The following is a 19,471-nucleotide window of genomic DNA, read 5'->3' as shown; positions in this document are numbered from 1 at the left end:
CTGTAGGAGGCCTCAAGACACTGGCCTGAGTCTTCACAGCACCTGCAAGTTCTGAGTCTCAGAGCAAATCATGTAGATTCTATATTGTTTTTATTTGGTACTTAAAAGAGATGGCAGCCATGGAAAACCTGGCTATTGTAAGTGCACAGCCCCACAGCCTGATGCCCCAGCACACTGGGTTCTGTGTATGAGGCTGAAGCAAGCTAAGAAATTGGGTCAGTGAACATTCACCACATGCCAACTGCACACACTGTGTGTGGCTGAGCCTCTGGGAAACAGAATGCTTATAGAGAGACTCTGGCTTCAAAATCTTCATCTAGTAAAAGACCAATAAGAATGAAATGTGAGGCCAGATATAAACCAGAAATGCCAGCATTTCCTAGTCTGGTGCTGTCCCCTGGCTCACAGCTGCACTCACCACACTCTAGGTTAATTTAGTGAGTGCTACCTTTTTCTAAATGGGAGGATCAGATGCTTCCAGCCTTCTTGAAGCAGACTCATTTTTTTGAAGCATTCTTTTCAATAGTTGCTTGTTAGAATCAGTTATTCTTGATGTTTTAAAGCACCTTGATAATAATCAGATAATTTAGATTAAACCCCTAACAGTGATGATCTGAGCCATAGCTCTAGTCTCTTTGAAATCAATAAAGGTGACAAACGCAAACTAACACCCCTAGTTGTCTAGTCATGTGGAGGCACATGCATGTACATGCATGTAATCTAATGTTCTCTCTAAATTTCAACCAGACAGGATTTTCTGATCTTTATAAAGCTTAAGTGTTATATGCCCTAACCTGTCTTTCCACGATTTGTTAAGACTTCTAGTCATCCCTCAAAATCCACTTTAAACACTACAATATACATTTCCCAAGCAGTTCTTTAAACTCCCCTCTGTGACTCCAAGACATTTAAGCATTCTTCAGTTACAACAAACTATTTACAGAGATGTTTTTCCTGCCAGATTTCTGATAGCTGTTCTGTGTGTGCAGAGGGCCAGGAACCAAACTGATATGAATATCTATGAAGACATGAATGAAGAGGGCACACATAAATTAGGACCTGAGAACAATATCCAGACCATATCCAGAGTAAGAATTATTGAAGTTCTCCTTTGAATTAAAGTGTAACTCATTAGCAACACAATTTTTCCAACTTCTACGTAGTTACAATAGCATCCTCTCTACTTTTTCTAAGAAGTTTCACCAATTTACTTCTGTCTCCTTTAATCTACCCCAGGATGTGCTCAAAACCAGAGGGGGGGGAACAATTAACTCCCAAATACAAAAGTACCCCACTACATGTCACAAAAGTTTGTTTAACAAAAGTGACTCCTGTTTCCCCAAACCTATTTACTTTCTTTCACAATGATACCCATCTTTTCTTTTTTTTTAGTATCATCAATTTATTTATTTAAATGTTCTTGTTACAATTTTATTTATCACAGAATATATATGTGTGGACATGTGTGGAGGGCAGAGAATAATTTTGAGAATTCAGATCTCTCCTACATGAATTTTGATACCCATCTTTTCAAAGCTTTTTAACAAATTTTCATTTTAGTAGCTAAGCTGTGTACGGGTGCTTGGTAACAACATCACCACCTATTTCTTTTCTTCCTGCACTCTGAATAAGCAATTTTGGTCACTTCTCATTCCCATGACCACAGGGGTCAGAATAACCACTAAACCTAATGGAAACCATGAAAGGGCCCAAAGGGAGCAGAGTTCTCAGCCCCATTCTCCAAATCTCCCATATGAGGTACACGGCAAAGGGAAAACCCTGCTGTCCAGGGAGCTCTCCTCCCAGCCCAGTGGAGGAGAAAAGATGTTGCACAACCGTTTTGTGTCGGGAGTGGGGAGGGGGGTTGGAGGAGATATCAGAGGCGAGGCAGAGAAGGCCTGGGAAATACAAACTCTGGATTCTGGAGGTTCCTCTAGAGAGCAAACCTCAGCCAAGGTGTAGTACTTCATCTTAGAAGAGGCAAACTAGAGCAGGTGCCTGCAGGAGCAGAGGCAGGGCAGGAGCCTGGCCATGCCTCTGCCACTAGCTCTGCTCCAGCCGCAGCTGCATCCCCTTTGGGCTATTCACACCAGGGACAACAGGACATGGTCCAATTAGGCATGGGAATGAGGGAGAGGTTCCTCCTACAACTAGAATCCTGAGTACACACTCACCACATAGGTGGAGGTGTATCAAGGTCTATATCTGCACAGCTTGTAGAATAGATAGAAATCAATCACCATGCTATTCATTTCCCCCAGAAGCATTTACTGTGCTCCTCCCACCTCAAGGGCCACTGCTATACACTAGGTAACATTAGGAAGTAAGATGTGGTGGCCAGGCCCTTTACATCAACTATGGGAAACAAGCTAAACTATCCTACAAATTATACTGCTGCCTACATAATGATGGATGTGTAAAAAAGCAGCTCCCAGGACAAACAAGACATGCTAACTAGAATAAGCAGAACCATGGCTGGGATTGAGGGAAGCTCTGCAGGACAGGTAATATTTCCATTGGACCTTAATTAAAGAGTGTTATTTCATCAAGTAGAGAAAGAGAGACAAAGGTATTCCAGACAGGCACTTCCTTGCCCACATGTACAAGTCAGACTTCATGACATTTGGGGAAAAACAAATAGATTCAAATGACACGCAGAAACAGATATAAAACATGACACCAGCTATGCATACCCAGGCAACAAGCTCAGTGAGAAGTGCTGGGATGCTCCACAGAAAGGGTAGCATGTGCTTCCAAGCAAACGCTGAAGAGATCTCACCGAAGTGACCCTCTGATGAAGGTGCAGAAGGTAATTCTGACATCACTGTGGAGAAGGCATCAGTGCTTGGAGGTTCTGGGTCTGGGGAAACATCTGAAAGCATGCTTCCCCAGAGAGATCACAACATACAAGTATATCTCTGATAGCAGCACTCTGTCCTAAGAGGAATCTCCATCCCGAAGACACTTGACCCAGGAGACAGAAGCTACACATTCCTTGCTCTCCCTCACTAGAGTCCATAACTGGTACTGTCAACTGACTGTGGCCATGGGAAAGATGGGCAGAAGTCTACTATTTTATTTGTTTAGCTTTTGGTTGGGGTTCTTGTTACTTTTACAGTGTCTCACTGTGTAGAGCTGGCTAGCCTCGAACAGTAGACCAGGCTGTCTCAATTCACAAACCTAGTGCTAAGATTAAAGGCCTGTGCCATCACACCTAAATAACACAATAAAGAAATAAATAACCTATAGTCCGTTCAACCCACTAAAGGACAGTATTTCTGTTCTACATATAAAAAAATGCCTTGTATTGTATTCAACTGGGATTGACTTAATTAAATCTACTTACATATCTAAAATGGGAAAAAATAAGAGCATGGACAAAGAAAATGTAGCACATGCTTATAGTGGAGTTTTCTTTAACTATAAAGAATTTATACCTAAATAAATTTTTGGGAAAATAGATGGGCTTGAAAATCATGTTAAATAAATAAGCCAGACTTAGATATTACGATCACAGAACATAGAGTCTGTGTAAGTATGTGTATATTATATGCATGTGTGTGTGCATGTGTGTGTGTGTGTGTGTGTGTGTGTGTGTGTGTGAGAGAGAGAGAGAGAGAGAGAGAGAGAGAGAGAGAGAAGAAGAAGAAGGAGGAGGAGGAGGAGGAGGAGGAGGAGGAGGAGGAGGAGGAGGAGACGTCTAAAAGGATAGAGACACAGAAAGGAGGGAAAAAGACAAATCGCATGCTTCCTCTTACATACAAAATCTAGATTCAACAGTACTTATTATACACATATATGTATATGACATGAAAATAGGAGAACTACATGAGGAAAGAGAGAGAATGAGAAGGAAGGGGAGAGACAAGGAAGGGTAATGAAGGGGAAAAACAAGCAAAGTTTAACATGTGTATAAAAATATAATAATGGAACATTCTTCTGTATACTGAAAAATTAATTTTTAAAATTTCTAAATGTGTAATATATTCAAGTTATACAGGATATAATTTTCCATTTGTAATATTGGGATAAAACTTTGCACTATGTGTGTGTATGTCTATTTTAAAAATGGGATATGGAGGCTAGAGAGATGGCTCAGCAGTTACGGGTACATGCTGGTTCTGTTCCCAGAACCCACAAGGTGGTTCACAACCATCTGTAACTCCAGTTCCAGGAGATCTGATGCTCTCTTCTAGCCTCTGAAGTCACTGCATGCACATGGCATGCGTGCACACATGCAGACAAAACATTTATACAACAAAGTTTTTTTTTAAACTCTAAAAACAAAACTAAGATGACTAGACCCACACCATCTTTGTATTAGCTGAGAACTTCAGAACACTTCCTTGTCTGAGCTGCCTCTAAATTCCAACTTTTGTAAACACTAATCCAAGTTTTTATAGTGCAAGTAACTTGGATTAAATGATCACCTGACCACTCACTGATAAGTATACATTAATGTACATGATAATGTAAGCCTTAAAGGTTTTTTTGTTCAAAATTTTACTGATGAACTGTGTTCCAAACAGTAACTGTATGTTTAGCAAAAATACTGAACCCCTACTGTGTTCCATGCATGTGATATGCTCCTATGCTACAGGAACTGGGGAGATGCACAGGATTAAACCAACCACCCTTAAGCAGAGCAGAACCAGGGACTTGGTGTCATTCACAGCTACACCCCAGGATCAGGCACAGTTCCCAACCACTGGCAGGCTACAACAAATACTCCATCACTATAAGGACCTTCCAAGCTAGTAAGGATAGAAGTGAGAATGGGGAATGAAAACTCATAATGCTGGCAAATAATTACAGTGCTGCTGGACCCTTATTCACATACAAGACTATCTGACAATAATTTCCACCTCCATCTCTCCTGCATACTGAAAATCTTGTGTTGTTCAGAGAAAGAAAGGGTTTAGACTCTCACTGCATGGCCTATTTCTAGTTTTAATTACAATGCTTGGCAAAGCTTGGGGACCATTTCAATTCATTTCAAAAATAACTCCCATTCAATACAAGAAGATGGATTTTTCACACTTGTGAATTTTTATTTACTTGATAATGAAGATGGCTTGGCATGTAAATAAAGCATTTTCTTGGCAAATTTGGTCTAGTGAAGATACAGAATTGTAATGAAACAGCATGCCTCAGAAAGTAAAAACTCCCATTTGCTTTCCAGACTCAGTGTCCCACCTAACTCTTATTCAACCTAGCAAAAATGCAGCTCAAATTAAAGGCAGGGCATGGGAATTACTGAAGTGCCTGTTGTTACTTACTGATCCATACAGCTCCCCCTTCTCGTTCATGCCGAGGTAGAGTCCACTGTCCACACCACGGATGCTGACCAGGCCCACTGCTATACTGATAAATTCCAGAATGCCTGTGAGATAAACAGCAGACAGGAGAGTTAGAGCCTCAGAGCATCTCCCCAGAGCCACAGCATTCCCAGGGGCTTCAGTGAGGAAATGGGCCCAGCTTCCGACTTGGAGCACTTAATACACAACTTCTGCCCTAATAAACTGATGTCCCAGCTAAACTCTATCTTATCATAATCAGACACTAAATTATCATAATGGGATATATTTTACATAATAACTAACACAGGATAAATCTTTTAGAATAACGATATAAACATTCTAAATGATAAGTCTGATGAAACCAATGTATATATCCTAATGAGCTAAGAGTATACTTGAAAGGGAAATGACATATTTCCATTTTATATATGTAAAATTAAGTATTTATATATGGGTACTTTGAAGTTGTACTTACTGTTCTCTGGGCCTGGGAGAAATAAACACATTTGCAGTTTGTATATTGTATACATAAGTGTGTATGTGAACATGTATATGTACATATGCACAATTAATTTTTTAAAATTATATTCAGAGAATAATCTTATGTGTCTAAAAATAATAGTGTGAGGTGCTAATTAAAGCCTTCCCCAGCTTATTTGGAAAATGATCGAGCCCTCAATTGAATAAGAAAAGGAGTTTATCGAGCTCCGTTTGAAAATTATAAAGTACCAAACACACTCCTCAAACGTCTCTGCTTAAACAGGGTAGTGATTCTTTTTCTGTTCTTGTCTAAACTTCAAAGAAAAGTTAAACAATTAAAACATCCTAATATTATGGATGGGAAAATGCTGGCTTTAAAAAGACAGACAGGAAGGAAGGAAGGAAGGAAGGAAGGAAGGAAGGAAGGAAGGAAGGAAGACGCTCCTGATTAAAATAGGCACAGAATTCATTTCCCCCCAAAGCAAATCAATATAATGATCCCTTTCACTTCCTTCTTTTGCCTTGCTTACCTTACTAAAAATAACAACACCTAAGCTGGGCATCAATCCAAAATTTTATGGCCACACAACAGCAGTTTCAGTCTCCCGGAGTCTACTGTTGCTTTAAGAAATCATCCTGTAGAATACACAGATGCTGCCAATCATCTCTATGCTTGGCCACGCTCCCACTTCGATTATAAATTAAACTACTACACTTTGTGTAGATCTTGTGTCAGTGCATACCAAATATTTTATACCATTTATTTTGAAAATATCTTCAGTCATTGAGAAAGTGTACTTACTTCTAAGAGTGTAGAAAAAGGAGGGGAAAAAAGGCTATGATAACAGTGTGAGATATGTAGATATAGATATATTTTATTAATATATGTCAATAGAATAACATTTTATGTTTAAATTTTTTAGAATAACTATATAAACATTCTAAATAATAAGTCTGGTGAAACCAATGTATATATCCCAATGAGCTATGTAATGTAATATATTAATGTAAGTATATTACATATGATATATATGTTATATGTGTGCTAAGGTAAGGTTCCTGCGACTAATGAAAAAAAGCATTTATATGGACAAAAAAAATTAATTTTCCAACTCTTATGTACTAGACTGGACTGCTATCAAATGAAGACTCTGACTCCATAAATGTAATAAAGTAAAAGGTTCAGTTAGAAGGAAAGTCAGTTGTAAGGTGATCACTCATTCTTGTACACATTGTATCACTCATTCTTGTATACACAGTATCACTCATTCTTGTATACACAGTATCACTCATTCTTGTATACATTGTATCACTCATTCTTGTATACACAGTATCACTCATTCCTGCACACATAGTATCACTCATGCTTGTAGTCCCACAAATGTTACAAAGATCCTTATGCTATGCTTACAGAAAGTCTGCTCACATGCAGAAACTTATTCTAACAGAACATGAGATTGTGATAACAGAGCAAAATCACCCCTTACATGTCAAGCCCTAACTTGTAACTTTCACAGACAATCCACCATACACAAGCCAGTGTGTGACTTGCCTTCCCTCCTTCACAAAGCAAATGGGAAGTCTGAAGAGGCAACATCTCCTTGAGATTTACTGAACAGAAGATTTACTTTGATTTTGATGCAGTTGTTTTATTTCATGGTACCATTTCTAACCCTTATGACTCAAAATAATCAAAACTGGAACACTTTATTGTTATTAAGGACCACTTATACAAGACTCTTTTCTTGGTACTCCCCACAAAAGTACACCCTAATCAAGGTTTACAAAACCTGAGGTTAGTATAAGGACTTACTTCATACTTACTTTCACTATAAAATGAAATACAGGAAACATTTCACCCACTTTGAGGTCTGTGCAATTTAATTTACCAGGTCAGTGAGAAAAGGGTAAACCATAAAACTAAAAGTCATTGCTGTCCTCTGAGAGGCCACACAATGATCTGTCTCCTCTACACACAGGCAGCTCTAAGAACTACTAACCCACCAAAAGCTCGACCAGATCCAACAGAGAATATGATTTCACAAAATTACCTCACTGGCTGTTTCAAAGAACAGCAAGAATAGTAGTAACAACTACAGTAAGTGTCATATAACAGCCAGAATGCTTAAGCATGAGAAGTCTTGTCTTCTCCAGTCTTTAGGATAGTCCTGGGCACTGCAATGTCTTCAGCCCAAAGTACAACAGGACAATTGAAATGTAAGGCCTGTATCCTTGAATATTATGCATACTGCACAGTTGGCTCTAACTTTTTGGGTTTTACATCTGTAATTTCTTGCCATTTTTGTACACTTAACTTCTGAGACTATTGTTACATAATATGGGGATGAAAATATTAATATTTTTATCTTGTTTTTTTCTAGTTATTGATAAAAGGGCTAAAACACATATGCTTTCACTTTTTTAGACAGTGACCTATTATTTAGGGACTATATCAACCAACCACCATGCTGCTTATTAAATATAAAAATATAAGAGAAATATGTAGTGTAGGGACTGTCTCCTGCTCAGTAGTAGTCCTTCATTATCTGTGGAGAGACATTCCTTGCATGCCTGAAGCTACAGCACCCCAAACACTACTTACACTGTTTTATCTTGTATATAACTCAAGACAAAATTTAATTTACAAATTAGCCCCCCTAGGGGGTTAATAATAACTGATAGAAATAGAACCAGTATTGGATAGTATAATAAAAGGTGTTTAGAACTTTTGGATTATTTCTGGAATACTCCATTTAACATTTTCAGACACAGTAAAAAGTGAAACTAACAGGGAAGGGTCTGCTGTAATGGGAAGAATAAATGAACAGAACTATGGTGCCTGTGTGGCTCACACAGTGGGAAGCAGATGTGTAGGGAACAGGTGGACACAAGACCAGTAGTTTCTTCCATTACAGAAGAGCAAGCTGAGAGTATCATAAAAAAAAAAATCTGAAAAAATCTGCAATGAGTCTGGGGAAGTCTCCCAGCAAGAAGCAGGACCCCAGGTAGAAATATTTTGTCACCTCAAACCATTATCCATATCCCTGAAGCTCCTTTAGAGTAGGGACCTCAAAAAACAGTCCAGATTTTAATGAGGTCACCCCCATAACCCAAGGGAAAGCAGAACACCCAAATGTGTGAGTCACAGTCCTTCTCCCACACCCAGAAAATGCCAGTGTGGTAAGGTCAGGGAGACCTGGCAACAGGGTAGCCAGACCCACGCCATCCAGACTGGAATCTTTATCATTCCTGGTACCACCTTGTCCATAGTGAACTCTGCAATTATGCCCTCCAGCAGATCAAGCCCTCAGCTGGTGCCAAGCAGGTGCCTCAAACTGCCTTGAGGTCAGAGCACTCCTTATACTAATCTGTTGACCTATGCAAAGCTCAATAACCAACATGGACAATACTCGATCAGTGACAACCTGGGAGACTGTTCTAAAGATGAGATGTTTCAAAATCAAGAGAAGAGGAGGAATAAAAAAAGGAAAAAGAAAAAGAGAGTAATGGGTTGGCCTAAAACTGACATTTTGGCCTGTCTCTCCTTGTACACATAACCTAGATGACATCAGCTCAGAAATGCCACAGTGGTGAATGGTGACTGGGTTGCAGGTAGACCAGTGACATTTGTCCTCTCTCTTCCATCACAGAGAACTGTTTCTAGAAGGACCCACTCAGAGTCTCATGGAGGCTGATAAAACCAAAGATCACTGGTCACACACTTCTTCTGGAATAGTCCCAGATTAGGTCTCCCTCTTCCCAGTCTCAATGACCACTACTGATAATCAATCATGGAATGTCTTGTTCTGTTCAGCTGTGTCATTAGCCACGAGTTAGTGCACCCTCCTAGAGGCCACTTATGCTGTGCCTCACCTCTAAAGCCAGCCACAGGAAATGGGACAGCCCACAGACAGAAGCTGTTGTACCCTATTAACCCATGCCCTCTTTAGATCCAACAACAAAAAATTATAAAGCCAGTATTGTCAGCCTCGTTGACCACCATAACAAGATGATAAAACCTTACTGTCACACAATTTGGCTGCGGGACATAGAGAACTTGACTTCTAACTAACCAGGAAACATCTATTCTGCTGGCTAGTTTTCACGGTCATAAAAGGGGTTATACGGACGACTGGAGAAGAAATACCAAAGGTATCGCCCTCTATGCTACACTTCGGATCTGCCAGGTAAGACAAGCCCACTAGTACAATAGTGGTATAACCATTATAGGAATAACCAATGTCTCTCTGCTTGGATTTAAGACTTGATTCATAGGAGAGAATTCATACCTGACACTGTAAACCTGGCCAACAGCCTGTGACTGGCAATCTCACAGGCCCTAGGATAGAATCTGTTGTTGTGATTTTGCTAAACTACCATGTTGTCAAGTCCTTTAAATATTCATGTTTGCACTCAAAGACCTATGCTTCTCTCACTTTGGTTTCTAACCAAAGCTTCTTTTTGCAATGGGAAGCTGTTAATGCAAAGACTTCTAATTAAATTGCTTAGAATAGCTGGGCAGTGGTGGTGCACGCCTTTAATCCCAGCACTTGGGAGGCAGAGGCAGGCGGATTTCTGAGTTCGAGGCCAGCCTGGTCTACAGAGTGAGTTCCAGGACAGCCAGGACTACACAGAGAAACTCTGTCTTGAAAAAAAAAAAAACAAAAAATAAATAAATAAATTGCTTAGAATAAGTGACTGGGAATGCTCAGCCCTAAAGGGGGCATCTTTATCATCACCACCCTCTCCAAGGTTCAGAGACCACCTGGGAAGAGAAGGTAGGACCACAAGAGCCAGAAGACAGAAAGGAGAGCTGTGTGAGCTGCTGTCTTGTGGACATGGCATGGCTGTTACACTCATAAACTCCTAACAACTGAGATTAGCTGCACAAGACTTGCACAGGATCAAGCCAGTCAATGTTCCAGCATGGATGAGAGAGAGGTTTATAACTTCCTCAGCTAGAGCCTTTGGCAGTTGACAGCTGCTAATGGAGGAAGAGATATTTTTCTTTGAGGGTGTGGCTGCCCATGTTTCATAGCCCCACACCCAAGTGTATATATGGGTCGTGCTAACTGAACTCAGAAAGAGGCAAAGGAAGCAGCAGCAATATCCACCACTATGAAGTTAGGGGACCTGTTGGAAGTATCCAGGAGCAAATTGGAAGAGGGAAATAAGATGCAATATGATCAAAATTCATTGTATAAATATATACAATTATCAAAGACTAATATACAGCAGCACAGTGAAGTAGCCAGTGGTCCAGATACTCCACAAACTGAGGCAGAAGGAGTCTGGGCTCAAGAATTCCAGGCCAGCCTGGGCATCATAGTTATCCTGGTGACTATGGTGAAGAAGAAGAAACTGAGGAGGAAATAGGAAGAAGAGAAAAGAAAATTGTGTGCCGGGGGCGGGGGGTGCCTGGAGATGTCCGGATTTTACAGAGAAATAGCGCATGAAGTTGTCAAAAGTGAAAAGTGAAACTAGACATGGTGATACCTGCCAGAAATCCCAGCATTTGGGAGCTGTGGGCAGGTGGATTAGTAGTCTGGGGCTAGCCTGTGCTACTTAAGACCCTGTCTCAAAGGTCAGTGGAGAGAGTGGTTAAACCCTTTCAAACCCTTTCATTTCATGCACAGTAGCCATCTGGGGCTCCAGAAGGTCATCTCAGAGCCTGACTCTAGGAATTCCTGAACCAGCTTGAACAAAACTGGGTTCCCTTAGAAGTGCCAGTTGAATAGATACAAGCTTTCTGCAGCAAGCTTAAAGGGGCCGCTCTTCATTATGAAGGCCTTCCCCTGTACAGTACTGAAACGCCAAGGCACAAAGAATCGAACTTGGTTTTTTTTTTTCTGCAAAACCCTGCAAACAGGGTTTAAATTATTATTTTTTTTTATCATGCCATTATCTTTCTCCCACCTAGTACCACCAATATCTGACACCCTACTATAACAGGCCAGGTCTTGCCCCTCAAATGGCTTACTAGCAGGAGTGTCAATCTAAGGTTCTGATGACTGACTTTTGAGTCACACCACCCCCAGGCCAGGAGATAGGCCCGCTTCAGCGTCCACAGGCCCCATGTTCACTTTTTTCATTACTCTGCATTGTCTACTTAATTTTTGCTCATTGTCTTAACAGCTAGCAAGACCAGAAAGCCCTTCCAAGTGAAAAAAACACACACTTGCATCCCAGGTCATCACTCAGAGACAGGACCTCATGGTCCCCTCCTCCCAGGGCCCATCACCCCCAAGGAAAAACAAAGGGCTCCTCAAGGTCCCACCTTCAACTCCCCGGCCCGGCTGCAGCCCCTGCAGCGCTGAGAGTCCCTCTCCCCCACGTCCCCCGGCCTTGTCCCGCCAAGCTTGCCAGCAGCGGCAGTCACCTGCGGCAGCTCGGGGGCGGCAGAAAGCGTTGGCCCAGCACCTTTCCTTCTGCCGTTCCTTTTCAGGTAGAAAACGCGCCTTCTATTTTAATCGAGGTATAAACCCACCCCACCTACAGCTACTCTGAAACCTAGGGAGAAGACGGAGTCCCCCGGGAGGAGCCGAGGAGGCGCGGAGGCCTTGGCTGCGGGGAGGGGGTGGAAGGTGAAGCGGCTGTGGCGCGGACGCCAGGTGCGCCCCGCAGCCCCTCCGCCCCGCCCGGCTCCGCGCCGCAGGGTCCTAGCGCCGCCGCAACTCTCGGCGGGCGGGGGTGAGGAGGCAGGGCGCGGAGGCTCCCGGCACACGCACGGCGCTGCAGAGGTTGCTAATATTGGGACCTGCCGCAGCAGCAGCAGCGGGAGACCGCGGCACTGCTGTCACCCCGGGGGCTCGCTTCTCACTGCAACCGGATGAAAGACTTAAATAACCCTCCTTCCCCACCCCCACTGCGCACAACCGCCCACTCAGCTCCATCCGAACGAGGGTGAGTGGCACCGCCAAGAGAGCCAGGCGCGCCCGTCCCCCCCCCCCCCCCCCGCGGCAGACACCCGGCCGACCTGCTATACATGCACCCGGGGTCCCCAACATGGGCCGGGGCTTCCGCTTCCCTCCTACCAACACCACCCCCTACACACACACACACACACACACACACACACTCACACAGTGCGGAACCAGAGAGTAGAGATGTCACTTCCTTGGCGACACATTCTCCAACCTCTAGGATCGGGGCGGGGTGAGGAGATTGGGGCTTTTTGTTTGATAGTCTGGGTTCTGCGGCGGGTGGTTCCTGCAGTCCTTGTCCGCTGACCCCTGGACGCGCGCGCTCCCCGCCCCTGTATCCTAGCACAGATACTCAGTATCTGATGTATTAAGTGCGCGTAGCGAACGTCCTATCTTAAAGGTGACTACTTCATTTTTAAAAGAAAGAAAGAAGAGCTGGGAGGTGGGAGCCAAGGTTCGTAGAGGGGTCCGGAGTCTAAGGGCTATCCCCTGACCTGGGCCAGCTGTGAGGCACCAAGGGTTGGGACCGGGAAATTCACACAATAAAGGTGGCTTTGGCTGGCCGCAGCGCCCCTGCAGCCCTGCACTCCGAGTGCAGCCGGCCTTCTGCTCCTGCAAGACTAGATCCGGATGCCTTCCCTGGGCTAGTGGTTAACAATAGCACGCCACCCCCTGCACCGCCTACGAGGCCCTTTGTCACCCCTACCCCCACCCCTTCCCCTGCGACTGTGGCCTCGCCAGGCCAGGGGCCCCCCCGACCCACCTCCCAGACCCAGCGGAACCCTACTACTCTCCCAAACCCCGCTGCGCGCTTCGGAAAGAAGGGGGGAGGGACCCTGCGTGAGACCGCAAAGCTCAGTTCCAACCTCCAGTCTGTCCTCGGTCCCCGCCACCAACTCTCTGGCTGCGGTGCGCACCTCCGGCCGTTCCCACACCGCACACCACCACCGCGCTTCCTCGGGCGGCGGCTGTCAGCGCCGCCAGACCCGCACTCACACACAAAGAGAAAGCAAAGGGACTGAACAAGGGCAAAAAAGAAAAGTCGGACACCCTACACGCGGCCAGAAGGGCGTCGGCCCCTGTCCTCCTTCCCCTGAACCCCAGCGGTCCCCGCAGTACCGAGGGGAGCACAGGAGCACTGTGTAAAAGGGAGTTAGAACCCGAGCGCTCTTAGGACCGCGCGGAGCGAGAGCGACGCGGGGCCGGGGGCTGAGCCCGCACCTGCCGGCCCGGAGCACGGGAGGACCGGGCTCCAGCTGCCCCGGGCATCAAGCGGGCTGCCCGGGCATCAAGCGGGCTGCCCCGAGCCCCAGGACACACAACCCCCGCCACCACCAGCCTCCGGCTGCTTGTTTTGCTCCGAAAACCGGGCTCCCTAGCAGCCCTTAAAGTGGCCAGCTAGACAAGCACTCCTGTAAAGTTTAGTCTCCCCCTGCGACAGCCAGCAGCGGCGTTCACTTACGGGGTGCTGGGAAGATAGTTAGGTTTCGAAGGGATAATCGCAGCAATGAGCTACTTTCTGTTTTCAAGCAGCGAGGGGACACAGGTCAGTTGGGGGAATTGACTGGGTTCGCTTTTGAGCCCAGCCTCAGTAGTGAGCTAAGAGGGAAACCCTGGGCCTCAAGAATCTAGACTATCTTCATCCAGGCCTGGACCCTCCTCACCTCCGGGCAACATCCACAGTCCACGAAGCTAAACACGTAGTTTAGATTTCGTTCAACATCTGGCATTAAGGCATGAGGAAAAAAAATCACCACAGGACTTGGTTTTACGACCTAGTCTAAGTGTTGTCAGGTGGGTTCACTCAGGAGTTAACTCCTTCCAACAGTCTGGTTGCCCAAACTGTCGATTTTTTTTCTTTTTTTAAGTAAAGGGGAAACCCGGATTCCACACACCCCGCCCCCTCCCCAACGCCAGGCAGGACTGTGTTCGCTGACTTAGCACTGCACCATCACTGAAGGTGCCCCGCCAGGCACGTGTGTGGAGGCATGAAAGTGGGCAGAGTCCCCACCTGAGTCTGCAGCCTTCGGTGCTGAGTCACAAGTACCCTGCTCGGAACATGAAATCTTCGGAATGTCCTTTAAAATGAGCCTGCAGCTTTTTGCAAGCGCACGCAAACCCTCACACCAGAAAGCCACTCAGGAAACCCACACAAGGCTACACTCTGTGGACATTAAAAAGCAGGGGTTGGGAGTCAATGGATAGAAGCGCCGGCACCCCTAGTGAGATTTCAGGCCCCACTCGGGTCATTTTCCCCAGAAGCTTCTGCCCAGAGATTTCGGATCTAAAACATGACTTCAGTGCTCCCCACAGAACAGCTAGCAATCTTCGCATGGCTTTCAGACCAGCACCAGGGATAAACAACACGTTTAGTTTACAATTCAGGCAGAATGCTTATTAGAGGAAAGGGAAAGGGAGAAAAACTTAATTTGAGCAAGATACCAGCTACCTACAGGAAACTGGATGCAGTTTAAAGTTCTTAGTGATTAAAGCCTTAAACTCTTGGAAATGGGTTCGTTAAAAAGAAACTTCTTAAACCTTATCTTCTCGCATATCTAATAAAAGATTTGGGATTTGGTTATATTCATACCCCCCCCTTTAAAAAAAAGAAGAAGAAGAAGAAGAAGAAAAGAAGGGCCTTCTGAGTGTGGAGTTGCACCAATGCCAGCCGCAGATCTGCAATTCCGGAAGCTTTTTCCCTCCCTGGGCTGGCAAGATAGTCAAAGGTGTGGGGGGCAGGGGGGCTATGAATATGAGAAAATAGCCTTCTAGCATCCAGTCTAACCACCGCCTTCCTGGTAGTTAATAATCTGAACGTGTCACCGTGTGGACACTGAGGGGTTAAAAGGCATACCTACCGAATCGGCTGTGGTCTTTCCTGGTTCCCTGGATAGTACCGTTGGGGAAGATTTCTAAGTGAAATCCAGTCCTGCAGTACAGCTGCCTCCGCCTGAGAATCCCCTTTAAATGATCCAAGTCCGTGACTGCGGGTCCCCGGGGCAGCCCCCCTGCTTCGGACTGACCCAGGTGGTCACTTAGCAACACCGGACTGTCCACCGGCAACACCGGTACGTTCCCGAACGGTACCGCGTCCTGCACACCGAAATAGCTCCCAACTTCACCTAAGGGAGCCATCAGAGGACTCGGCTTTTAAGCACAAGAATAAACAATAATGATGGTATCAACCAGGAGACACTAGGCGAGGTATATCCAACTCCCCTCCCTTGCTGCAGTTGCAGACAGAGAGGGAAAAAGGGTTCTTTTCTTCAATCCATCCAATGCATAAAAAAGTAATCGGCTGTTTCTCTGGCACAGGTTCAAGGTCAAACCACTGATAGTCTAAGAAGCCACCACTTTATACTCACACACTGACATTGATCAACACAGCTATGCATCGCTACATATGGAGCCTCGACTCTCAGCAGGCAGAAAGGTCTTCATCCCATCCGACCGGAATAAGGGGAAAAAATCTGTAGTTTCTCCATTTGCTTAGAGATCAGAATGACCATAGCAACGTAAGTGCCTGGGCGATATTACAGGGATTTTTAAGATGCTCGGGCTACGTCAGAATTTACGGATCCTGACTCCAGAAAGGCATGCGCTGTTTTTACTCTCTAACCGACTCTGCAGACATCAGCATGAATCCTTCAAGGGGAAAAAAAAAAATCTCACGTTGGCGGCGGCGACAAATCTCTCCTCCCAGTCTCTCCTCCAAAAAATAAGGATAATATAACAAAAAGAAGGGAAAAAAAACTTTCGGCGTCCAAGGCTAATATCCAGAACGCTGCAGAGGCTCTGCGGAGGTCCAGCGTCTTGCAATGAGGCGAGCGGCAAGCGGCAGGCGAGGACCGCGTCCCGGAGCTCGCGTGCTGCCCGGGCTGCCGCGAACAGGTGTCGCCGCGCGGGCCGCGCAGCGCCGTGGCCGCGGAGCGCTCCTCCTGCGCAGCCCCCGCCGGCGCGCAGAGTGGCGCAGGCGGCGGCATTGGGCCGGGTTTAAGGTAGCGCGGCGGCCGCCCCGCTCCGCCCGGTCCTAGCGCCCGCCCTGACGCCCGAGCCGCTCTGCCGCAGGCCAGGCACAGGAGGGCAGAGCGCGGGACTTCTCGGGGAGGATGACCTAGGAAACCCGGCTTTAGAGACGCCCGAGACGCGGTGCCAGAGACGGGAAGCAGCAGCCGGGAGACGTTCGGCCACAAGAAATCTAGCTTGCTAGAGACGCAGAGTCAGAGGGGAACTGGGAAAGCAGTTTTCGCGCGGACTCTGTAACCTTGCGTCGCATTATAAAATAGACTGGGAGGGAAGGGTTGGTGTAGGACGCTGGGTTGGACAGGGCAGTTTCTCTTTCATTCTTAAGCCGGACTCACAGACGCGCAAACTATATTGCAGGTAAGAGACAGTTGGATGTGAGTCAGATTCTTCTCTCTCTCTCTCTCTCTCTCTCTCTCTCTCTCTCTCTCTCTCTCACACACACACACACACACACACACACACACACTGGTGGGCCCACACTCGGATTTGTTCAGGGAGTTCTGGCTCGCATCTTTGAGTTGTTCGGGTCCTGCCTCCGCCCCCCAGGTTCCCGTGGCTAGAAGCAAAGGGCACCCAGGGCTCCTGAAAACAGCCCCTGTCCTTGCGTTCGACTCACGCCCCAGATCTGAGTGCGCTTCTTCGGGAAGAAGGTTCCAATGAGTTCTCTCTCGTCCCCAAGCCAAGCTACTCAGGACGGTGTTTGCCACCCTGAGCTCTACTTTGCCTGGGAGAAGCGAAAGGCATGAATTCCAGGGTTGTTCCATGACCCGAAGCTCTCTTCAAAGCCGAGAGCCGGACGGCAGCCGCCGGCTGGGCACGGGCGCTGCTGGCTGCTCAGGGCTTGCTCACTGCTGCGAATGACTTGGAAGCCGGAGCTCTGGTCCCGGGCCAGGGCTTTTGCTCGCGGCCAGCGGCCTTCGAGCCCAGCCCCATGCAGGGACAAAGAAACGCACTGCCCGGGGCAGCCAGGGGCAGGGCCCGCCGGTGGCGCTATCCGCGCCCTGCCACCCACCAGCGCCCAGTCCGCTGAGCGCTGCGTCCCCAGCACAAGCACTGTCCCTGGAGCCAGGCCCGAAGGCCTCGTTTCTCTCGCCTTGCTCCTCTTTGTTCACATTGTCTTAGACTCTCAGGTCAAGATGGTGAAAGTTGCTAAGACTTGAGCGGAGCTCCCGACGGCGTACGAGAGGGAAGCAAAGTCCAAAGACTGGAGCCCTGCGGTAAAGAAGCAAATAAAAGGCTTTTTTTCTAGGGGAGAAGTCAGCTTATGGCGGTGAAGCCCTGGGACTGGCCCAACTATGACCGGAGGGTTTTGCCCCAAAGACGGAGGCGGCAATGAATTTGCAGATTTCCCTAGTGTTGGAGGTGCCCATCCCTGGAGCGACCTTCCCCTGCCCCCCGTGTTAGAAAGCGTGCTCCCGCAGGGCCCCAAGGGAAAAGAGTTGGGCCGGCCAGGTGACCCTCCCCTCTGTCCACTCCCACACCTCTTTGCCGCAGTCCGGGGTCATCGGGAGTCCGGGCACTGGCGAGTCTGGCTTACAAGTTTCCACTGCAGAAGAATTCCCTGCTGTGTGGTATTTACAGCAGTCTCATCTGCGGTGTTAGAGAGCAGGCTGTAACGCTAACTGCCTAGTGGCAGATACAAGAAGCTGGGAGGAAGTGACACTTCTCATAAACCATTAGAGTAGCTCGCATTAATTACCCCAAGTCGCCAGGGGCCTCCGGATTAAACAGGGTGCTGCTAGACCTTTAGGTACAAAATGCCAGGTCGATTTAAAAAAAAAAAATGGTAGAAGAAATCGAGAGAATGAAATGCAGACAGGAAGGCGCTTTGTAAAGGAATGGAGAACAGGGCGCAGACATTTCCTCCGAACACTGGACTGAGGTCGTTTTTCCACCAGCTGTCTCCAACCACGTTTTTTCGGTCTGAATTTAGCCTCTTAGCCTATGAGCAAAGACCATTTCCGCCTCTGGATCCTGAAGCATCCTGTCCCTTTAAAAGTGATGCAGCAGTAGGAGAGAGTAAAGTAGCTGACACAGCACTTTTGTGGGTAGATACTGCAGGCAGCCCTTCGCATCTCATTCCCACTGCAGTTAGTTTAGTTTAGCCCCTTTCATCTGCATCCCTAACTCTAACTGCAAGCTGCTTTCCTGACTCCCTGGCTCTTTGCTTGCCATCAGGTTTCTCTGCTGCTTACATTTTGGTCCTTTCCCTGCACAGTGACAGAAACAATGACCTTGCTGTTTCCCTGACCTTATTACGTTTTTTCCAGGCAGTTACCAGACTCCCATGGCGAACCTCTTCAAGGTTGCTTCAGAGCTATACCATAACTACAGATTCTCTACATCCAACTTCTAGGATGTTTTTACCAGTACTCTTCAATGATTTACAACAAGATGGTGGCTTTGCTTTCTAGACACACATGGTACAACTAACTAACTGGCTTCATTACAGCTGCCTGGGTGACTGACCTTAAGGGGAAAAAAATGCACATGAAGCAGGCATAAACAATAGACCTCAAGCCAGCTGCCCTGGCTCTATCCTTCCTCCTGGTATAGCCCTCCGTGCATTTCAGCACATAGGGCATTCAGTAAATCCTAGTGGATCCCAGTCCCCAAATTCTCTAATGCTGTCTCTCCTCCAATGCCTTAATCCTCTAGTTTCTCATTTTCCCCTCTTATCTGTGTTTTCTATCAGGATGACATCTGTCTTTTCTGGAATGGCTTTAGTGCATGGGCCCAGAC

General features: G+C 46.4%; 1 protein-coding gene across 1 annotated transcript in view; it reads right to left on the bottom strand.

Annotated features, from left to right (window-relative positions):
- The window catches only part of Fgf9 (fibroblast growth factor 9), a 36,408-nt gene extending 20,418 nt beyond the window's left edge, over window positions 1-15,990 (bottom strand). Inside the window, exons 1-2 of the mRNA XM_028787224.1 lie at window positions 15,562-15,990; window positions 5,280-5,383 (exon numbers count right to left, since the gene is read on the bottom strand). Of these exons, the coding sequence (XP_028643057.1) occupies window positions 5,280-5,383; window positions 15,562-15,838 (381 nt within the window). The 5' untranslated portion in view covers window positions 15,839-15,990. The remainder of the gene's footprint in view (window positions 1-5,279; window positions 5,384-15,561) is intronic.
- Window positions 15,991-19,471: the final 3,481 nt, after the last annotated feature.

This window comes from Grammomys surdaster, unplaced genomic scaffold (genome assembly GCF_004785775.1).
Source record: "Grammomys surdaster isolate TR1022 unplaced genomic scaffold, NIH_TR_1.0 125617, whole genome shotgun sequence".
Classification (NCBI taxonomy): domain Eukaryota; kingdom Metazoa; phylum Chordata; class Mammalia; order Rodentia; family Muridae; genus Grammomys; species Grammomys surdaster.
The sequence above is the reverse complement of the archived record's forward strand: the minus strand, read 5'-3'. Positions and strand labels throughout refer to the sequence as shown.